This window comes from Corvus moneduloides, chromosome 3 (genome assembly GCF_009650955.1).
Source record: "Corvus moneduloides isolate bCorMon1 chromosome 3, bCorMon1.pri, whole genome shotgun sequence".
In the NCBI taxonomy this organism is placed as follows: Eukaryota; Metazoa; Chordata; class Aves; order Passeriformes; family Corvidae; genus Corvus; species Corvus moneduloides.
Window position 1 is genome coordinate 118679362 of NC_045478.1, and position 8882 is coordinate 118688243.

The 8882-nt window shown below is 43.9% G+C and overlaps 1 protein-coding gene across 1 annotated transcript; it reads right to left on the bottom strand.

The window, feature by feature from the left end:
• Positions 1-2416: 2416 nt before the first annotated feature.
• PEX13 (peroxisomal biogenesis factor 13) lies at positions 2417-8831 on the bottom strand. The gene is made up of 4 exons (XM_032103771.1): positions 8642-8831; positions 5966-6663; positions 5408-5533; positions 2417-5168 (listed from the first exon to the last, which is right to left on the bottom strand). The coding sequence occupies exons 1-4, from the start codon at positions 8707-8709 to the stop codon at positions 4873-4875; spliced, it is 1188 nt and encodes a 395-aa protein (XP_031959662.1). The 5' UTR covers positions 8710-8831; the 3' UTR covers positions 2417-4872.
• Positions 8832-8882: the final 51 nt, after the last annotated feature.

Consider the following 8882-nt stretch of genomic DNA (forward strand, 5'->3'; position numbering starts at 1 on the left):
CCCCCATCCCGCCCAGCTCAGCTTTCCGAGCGGAACCCCACAGCGGTAACTCTGCTTCTCGCAGTCAAAGTTCACCGCCGCATTCCCACCTGCCAGAACCCTACAGGGAAGGAAAAGCCTGGCCACGAGAAGTTCTTACCGCATGCCAAAACAACGCATCAGACACTAGAATCAGTCTCGCTAATAAGCTCGCTAATAAGCACAGCAAATTAATTAAGCGGGAATGTGTTAACGCACTCCACGCTGCCACCAAAGAGAAGGAGCCTCCGTTTAAGCTTTCCCAAGTTTTCAGCTGATGGAAATACTTGATCCACTGTGAACTATAAAAAACAGTAGCAGAAAACTGAAATTAGAGATAATTACACAGAACAGCCCAACCACTGGGAGTGGCTCACCAGAGTTACTCTGCAAAGGCTCAGACAGTCCCAATCCTGTTATTTCACCCACACAGTTTGATTCCTACTGCATGTCTACTACTGCATCAAGTATTCCCAAACATTTTTAAATTACTTCCTGTGGGAAGCCACCCAAGCCTGATAAAGACCAGCCCAGATCCCCATTTCCCACATAACAATCCTTCCCAATCATGCCACACGTAACTTTTGTTCCTTCGTGGCAATTTGGCAAAAATCGGGGAAACGAATAATTTTTTTTCCGAAAACCTCACTTGGAAATTCTGGAATAACACAATGAGGACAGTAGAATGCAAGAAAAGCATAGGAAAATTCAGAAAAAATGTTTTTACCAACCTAGAGAAGTATCTGAAATCTAAATTCTCAAAGTCAGTCTGAAAGCTTCCCTTAGGTCTCAGAGAAAGCAAAACCCACTGATTTCATACCACCCCACAGCCATCCACAGAATTAGCTAACGATGGAGTATTGCTGTGATCTGATGACATCCACTTATTTCATGATGAATGGAAACTGGATGGCATGCCAGAGAACTGGAACACGGTTTTTTAATCAACCTGAGCTATTAGGCAGTTCAGTCCCCCTCTGTTGGTTTTTTTAAATGAGGAAAAAAAAAATCCGTATTTGAGAAGAAACAAAAAAATCAGTATCTTAAATTTTACTCATTTGCTGTTCTAGAGACTGTGCTTGATCAGTTACAATCATTCAAAGGTACCGGAACTATCTTTTAGTATTTTTCATTTCTAAAACCAAAACCCTGTGTTTACACTCTGACAGCATCAATAATCCCTGTCATTTGCTTGAGTCTGGTAAGTTTTGTGACTATTGTGAAATTCAGGGAACTTCAGTAGCTCAAAGCAGGTAAGAAAGATGCAGGGGTGCCCTGCACTGACATCATGCCTCTGTTACCAGTCAAACCAGTTACACCAGCTGCTTAAAGGCTGAGCTCCACGTGGCCACAGAACCCAGGGGACAGATTTATCAGCCCAAAGCTGCTTCACATTGCTCTGCAGAGGAACCAGTCCAAGACACAAGGAGAAAGGAAAAGGATGTGTCTCACCACCTGTGGAGACACACAATTACTGCTTGCCATTACAGCCCCAAAATGTTCACCAATCTCAACACTTGGGCCACACCTGCATGGATAAAAATCTGGAAGGAGTTACATAAGAACATAACTTTTTGTGTTACGTTTTGCAAAACAAGTACAGTTCTGCCATGATTGCAGTCAAGAGTATTTCTACACTGGTGCATCAAGAAATTCCTCTGCTGGTTTTCAAGTTTGCACCTCCTCTGGAAGACTTTCATTGCAAACAGATCAGATTTGTAAGAAACTGCATTTGCTTTGAATTTACCCCACTAACAAATTTCACCAAGACCGCCAAGTGAGTCAGAACAACCTTAAAATCTCAGATGGAGTATAATTCCACACAAGGAAGCGTTTTTGAACCTGTGCAAAAGTGGCCAGTTTATTGGGTTTTACTAGGCAAACTGAGTATTTTAAATTTATTATTCAGAAAGCTGAACAAAGCTTTGACCCTGTGCATGTTCATGCTCTGTTTGCACCCAGAGAACCACTCAGACATGGAATTTGTCAGTAGCTCACATATTCAAGCAGATAATGGTTGACCTACTAAACAGGATCAGTAAGATTTCAGTAAGAATAAACTAAAACCTTATATAAACAGATGTCAAAGCTCTGTTACAGACTTCCAGGTCTGCTACAGGTATATAAATAATTCCAAATAATAACACAAAGGTAACCAAGTATGTACAGACCTCAAAATAAGAGCTGATTGCCTAATGCTTAAGTTAAGCGGTATTTCAACAACCTCTCTTTTCTGATCTCCTCTTCTACACTGTCCTGTTGCAGCCACACCTGCTCCTTTTGGTCTTCTCCCCTTCCTAAAGTTGTGCAAGTCTTGAGCAGCCTGTCCACCAGCCTTCCTTTTCACCCAGTGCTCATTTAGGTCTTTTTTCTGTAGCCTGACACATGGACAGAAACAGACAGTGAATTGTAATGTGTATTTTACTTCAATTAACTTTAATACCCTCCTGCAATCAGTACAATTAATTGTGAGTTAAATAACTAAATTTCCTCAGAGCCTTCTTTTCCAATTAAAGTAATTGCAAGACTGAAAGGATCAAAATTCTTGTTGAGATTTAATAGATACAATGATGATGGCGACTTGTAGGCTAAGTAAAACAAATATAAAGACAACTCAGGTAAGAATAACCTATCTTCCTCTAAAAGAATTGTTATCAAAAGAGTACGACCTGAAAGTGAAATTAAACTTGTCTTTCTAAAAATGAGACTTAAAACATTCCAACAAACATCATGGCACTGCCTTCTCAACTTGTTCTGAGCCAGAAAACAGAAGAGAGAACAGGAAAAAACCAGCCAGAAAAACAAGAAATCTACCTGAATGGATACTCTACCAAAACCCACAAAGTTTGGGGTTTATTTATTCATTCATTTAAAGACCCTTCCTCTGACTGAAATCTTTCACTGCCACAAAAGAGGCTGACAGTCCATTAATTACATCTCAGGACATTAGTTAATTCCCTCCAGGGACACACTCTGCACACAGAACAGTACATTTGATGCTCCCCTTCCCCCTTTTGCCTCTCTGTATTTTAGCTTTCAGATTTTTTTTTGCTATTTTCACTTCAACAACAGATATAATTTTCAAATACAGATAATTTTCTTCTATGCCCTGGTACACAGGGCAATGTCTCAGGAACACGTTCTGTTTTAAATCTATTAAACCTATTTTCAAGTTTCTCATTTGCCCTTTAACTACTCTTTCCTTTACAGCTGCACTTGAAAATTGAACAATTTACTATAAATTATTCTAATCACCATCTCCCAATACCTGAGCACAGCCACTTCAATGCATGTTCTATTTATTAATAACAGGCATTCAGAGATTACTTTAAAATCAAGGTTCCAGCATAATATCTGTCTTTTCAGCCACCCTACCTTGATAAAATTGTGTTCATTTCAGGTTTTTTTAGAGTTTTGTTGTGTTGAAGAGACTTGTAAGAACCCAAGGCCAGCAAATGCAATTAAAATATAAATACTGAAAGCTTTGTTACCACATAATGGGTGTTGAAGATCCCTGTAGGAATGATCAAACTGAACCTTCTCAATCAATTAAGCAAAGGCCTGTGCCCTACTTATATTTTCGAGTACCTTTAAAATAAAACAGCTATTTTAATGATTAAGATAAACTTAGTTATTTAATCCACTGGTGTAACCTTCAGAAATTCGACATGTTATACATACATACTGCAAGGAAAAAAAAAGTTTTAATTATCTTTGCTTCATTTAACAAAAAACCAGAACAGTATTTCAAGACAGAAGTCTCAAACACTCATTTGAAGAAAAGACTCTGAACAGTCTTAATATTTTTATGGCTTTTGATAAACTGAAGCCCTCAAATTTTATGGGCAGATGCAAAATTTACCACCTGAAAGGCAGCATAGAAAGTTTGTCCAAGACCTTCTCTAACTGAGACAATTAAGTGAGAAATGTTACTTTTTCTTTGATGTTCCAATTAATTTTAACTTCCCCCTACTCGAGGCTTTCCTACTGCTTAAAAATGCAGGATAGATATCCTAACACTCGTATCAAATCAATACAGAACAGAAATAGGCTGAGATGCAGATGGCTGCTGATAGACTGTGGACAGGCAGCTAACAGGCTGCAACACAAAATGGCTGAGAGTGATGCAAAGTTAGTTAAGGGAGTTAACAGCTAGTGAGTGCCTGACTGCAGAACACCCTTTCTTCTGATGTCTTTTAATAAACAAAAGAGAATAACTGAACTACTGGTGATGCCTCACTGTTATCCCTTTGTAAACTCTCTTTCTCCTCCCTTCCTCCCAAGTCCCTTTTTTCTAAGAGCTCAGTTCTTTATGACAGAACCCTACTTCTTATGAAAAGCAACTCAAACCTTTTAACTGTTCAATTGTGTAAATCTCCTGCAATTCTCCCTCCTTTCAGAGGGAGACAATGTGCTATTACTCCTTTATGGTTCTGTGTGTGAAGATTTGGAGGACATCTCACAGAAATCAATCTTCCCTTTGCACATCTATTGAAGAGGCTTCTTGTCCAGCAAATATTCCTAGGAAAACTGGGTGTTACTTTTTCTCCTAAACAAGAATGGCAGTCCCTTATTTTTTTTTTCTTTGTTTGCTTTTTTGTAAATGCCTCACTTCTCCTATCTCAAGATCTCAGAGTTGCTGCCAGGTGGGTGGATAGAATCACTGATGTACAGCCTTAGGTGAGTCAAAAATAAATACCACAAATTTGAGCAATCATTTCTCCATCCCTTCACCAGCCAGTAGCAGCAATAACTGGTACAGACCCACCAGTGTTCCACTACAAACCAGATTTTCAACAAACCCTAAGTGGTATCAATAAAGCACAGTTCAGTTGCTTTGTTGATCAAAGTGCATCAGAGTTCCTGCTTCTCTCCACCAGCCACAGCGGAGTCCGACGCAATGGGAACTTTGCTACTTCCAGCAAAAACAGTTTCAAAAGCAGCCTCCTGCTCCTCTAAAGTCACAGCAGCAGGGGCTCCCCTGACAGCTGTGCTGGGAAAGGCTGGCCGCTGCTCCGTAATCCTTTCCAGGTCCACTGTTCTCCTACCTCTTCTTTTGCCCAGGACTTTGATGTAATTAGCTGGCACGAGTCCTGTTGTTTGGCCATCATAACTAGCCAGAAGCCAACCACGGATCTTGGGTTGTTGTTCTGAAGAAGAGAATGCAAACGCTTCAAGTTACAAAACAATTCAACAAAACGGAACAAAACTACTCATTAAGTTTTATTAGAATGCAAGTAATCATTTAATGGGGAGAAAAAAAATCAGTGTGGGTGAGAAATTTGGTCCAATAAAGTGGTTTGGGAGTTTTTTGTTTTAATTTTCAAACTCCTACAGTATAGCTTGCTTCCCATGTGATTAGGAAGTAAAGCCAAAATTAAAAGTTTACCTTTGGGTGCTAATCTTAGCATGTCACCAGCACGGAAAGAAATTTCTTCTTCTGAGAGAGCATTGAAATCATATTCTGCTCTTCCAACCACATGGTCATCTTCTCCACTTGCCCAGTTACTAGACACTGTTTTCAAACACAAATCACAAGTTTATCTGCTTTGAGTTACCAAGTTTGGTTTGTTTTTCAAAGGAAAATGAAGAAAACACTCTAACTTCCTTGCTAAAACTTCTCCAATAGAGAAGTGACATGAAAAGCAAGACTTGTTGAGTAAATCCAACCAACAATTCTCCCACCCAACCCAAACTGCCACACCTAATAGGAAGGAACCAGAACAGAGAGGAACCATGATTCTGGAATCACAGAAAGCCTCAGCATGAAACCACATCCTAACTCAACAACAGGCAGGCTGTCACTTGCACCACATGCCTTAAACTCAGTACCGTGCCCCAGTATCTATTAATTACCACTGCTGTAGTGTGAGATTAATCACTATACAGGCAACAACAAAAGGAACAATACATGCTGCACTTCTCTGGTGCTGCAGGTCATCTTTACCTGTTTCTTCCTCACTGTAGGTAGAAAGCAGCTTCCAAATCAGGTAGGGGCCTCCCATTATAACAGCAAAGAACAAGAAAATGGGCCAGGATTTTGCAGAGTTAGCCACCTTGTCTTCAAGGCCAGCACGAGCTACTTTGCCCTCACTCTCAGCCCACAAATCCTCGTTCTCAGAGCTCTGCCGCAGACCCAGCAAGCGCTGCAGGCGTTGGTAGAGGTACCTTATAGTTCTCACTAGAGCAAAAGCTGAGAACACCTTGGTGAAGTGAATTTTGAGGCGGGAGAAGTGGTTGGCCACATCCAACACAGCTCTGAAGCTGTTGTAGACTGCTGAGAAAGTTGCGTCCATCATCATGCTGACCGAGGCAAAGGCATGCACGATGCTCTCGATGGACTGAAAGGCACCTCTGCTGCTCTCCTCAGCCTGCTGGACGAACCTGCTGGGAGGAATGCCATCGGCACAGAAGCGGTTATAGCCCAGACCGCTGTAGCCATAGCTGTAGGGACTATAGCTTCCATAGAAAGAGGTGCCATATGAACCATAGGCTGGAGAAAAAGAACTGCTATAGGCTGGCCTGAAAGTGCTCAGGCTGCTGCTTCCCGTTTGCTGGGATGGCCTTGGCAAAATGGGTGGAGGGATTCGTGCCACCGTGGGTTGTCCGGGCCTGGTCAGCAGGTTGTCACCCAAGTCAGCAGACCTAAACGAATTCAGATAATCAAGATCAGCACCCAAAGTTTAATTTTTCCTTTCCACAGAGCCCTCGGCTAACTACATAAATACCATGGTGAGTTTCAGTAGTGCTGGGACAGGGAAGTTGGGAGCCAAATGCTCAGTATGCTGTACAGCGTTGGCTGGAAGTAAAAAATCTGGTCAGGAAACACAGACTTTACGGGGAATAAAACCCCCGTGATGAGATATTCAGTGTAAACATGGAACTGGAATGTAAACATGGAAAAGCTTTGTCTATTTATTGTATAATTTATTATGTATTTAATGTATCAACACGTGAAATACACAACCCAGTGCCATCAAACCTGCTGCTCTAACACCCAGGGTCATTCTTCTGCACATGAGAGCCTCTCATAGGCCCTAAGAGGAATTTTTAGGAACTTTCCAATCTGAAAGCTTTATTTCCAACACTTGTTCCCAGCTCTTCTATACAATGAGCCAATGATATAGCAGGAAGGAAGTTTGAGAGCTCCTCTGGATCCACTCTTAAAGGGTGGCATGACCCAATTGAGAATCTAAGTAATTATGCAACAATGTGTGCAAGGGCTTTGGGGTCCCCAATTTCCCTCTCTACCCAAACTACCTGATCACCTTTGTGCAGATTGTCAAGGGGTTGAATCTGCTACTGGTAAGTGTTGGCAGAAAGAGGTATTATGACTCCATTATTTGTACTTAATTGAGTAATTTTTCTTTTCCTTTGTATGTCCATAAGTTTAAATCATTTTACCAACACCCTTTGTAATAAAACTCTGCAAGTACTTGACTGGCATTTGACTTCTGTCAAGCAGCTTTTTGTCCAACTTCTGCCATTTCAATAAAAATATATGTTTCATCCACATATTATCACCCTAAAAGTCAAACATTTTACTTCCCATGCTTACTGCCTCATCCCATGACTTCCCAGAAAAAAAAGAAGAAAGTCAAGCTGGAATGGCTACGGAGCTGCTGCTTGCTGAACTATTTCCATACAAGGCAGGGAACAGCTTCCTCTCAGCAAAACTTACAGGTTTCCACAGCAAAGAATCACTGCTGTTTTTTCCATCACAGACTGTAACTCTCTCAGCAGTTGAAAACAGGAGGAAAAATAAGTTATTATCCCAGCAAACAGAGCCACTGTAACTTAGTAAGTCACACTACAGTCCTCTCCCCAGTAGTCAGCTTGGGATACCACACTTTAAAGCTGCTTGCAGCCATTTAAAATGGGGTAAATAAACCCAGAATGGAAAACTAACACCAAGCTTCTGGCTCAGCACGCTGCAGGCTGCAGAGAACGCAGCGAAGTTTCTGCTCAATGTTTAGTGTTGGGCCACCCTTTTGCCCAGTTTCAGCTCTCTGCGATTGCAATCACCAGCACCAAGCGAAAAACAAGACGAGTATTCAGCCACCGAGCGAGCTTTCCTTGACTTCTCATGAAAAGGAAGGAGCATACAAACACTTTCTGTGCATCCTTCTCCACGAGCCGGTTGGGTTTTCTGGGAGAGCTCCCAGAAGATGGGAACACACACGAGACTGGCAACACACAGGAATGTTTTCCAAGCGCTGGGGGTGACACGCAGCTCCCCCAGTGCTGCAGAGGCTCGGGGGCTCACAGAGCTGCACAGCGGCCAGGAACGGACTGTGAATGCCCCAAGGAATGGACTGTGAACTCACACCGGTGACAACACAGCTCTCCCTTCCCCACACCGCACACGCAGCTTCCCTCAGGCGCCAGCGGGGTTTGACTCGAGCCCCGCACGCCGAGCCCACCCCTCCCCGCCCGGCACAAGCCCCTCACAGCGCGGGGCCGCCCCCGGCCGCCCCCCCCGACCGACCCCCGGGGCCGCGCACAGCCCCGGCCGGGCCCGACCTTTGAGCCCGCCCCAGGGGAGCGGGCCCGGCCGGCCCGAGGGGGCGAACACCCATGGCCGCCGCGGCGGGGACACCCGGGGAGGGACGCGCGCACTCACTGGAAGGAGGGCGCGGTGCCCGGCAGCCGCCGGGACTCCCAGGGCTTGGGCGGCGGCGTCGCCGCCATCGCACCCCCTCGGCCCCGCTCGGCTCCGCTTCGGCACCGCTCGGCTCAGGCTCGGCTCCGCTTCGGTCCCGCTCGGCTCCGTTTCGGCACCGCTCGGCTCAGGCTCGACCCCGGCTCGGCCTCACTCGGCCCCGCTCGGTTCGGGCTCGGCCTCGCTCGACCCCGCCCACTGG

Excerpts from the sequence above, each read along its gene's own strand:
- PEX13 (XM_032103771.1), bottom strand. The coding sequence starts at position 8,709 with ATGGCGGCGACGCCGCCGCCCAAGCCCTGGGAGTCCCGGCGGCTGCCG. Across the intron at positions 5,534-5,965 it reads CTACAGTGAGGAAGAAACAG|TGTCTAGTAACTGGGCAAGT; the intron begins GTAAAGATGACC and ends GTTTGAAAACAG. Across the intron at positions 5,169-5,407 it reads GCTAAGATTAGCACCCAAAG|AACAACAACCCAAGATCCGT; the intron begins GTAAACTTTTAA and ends TCTCTTCTTCAG.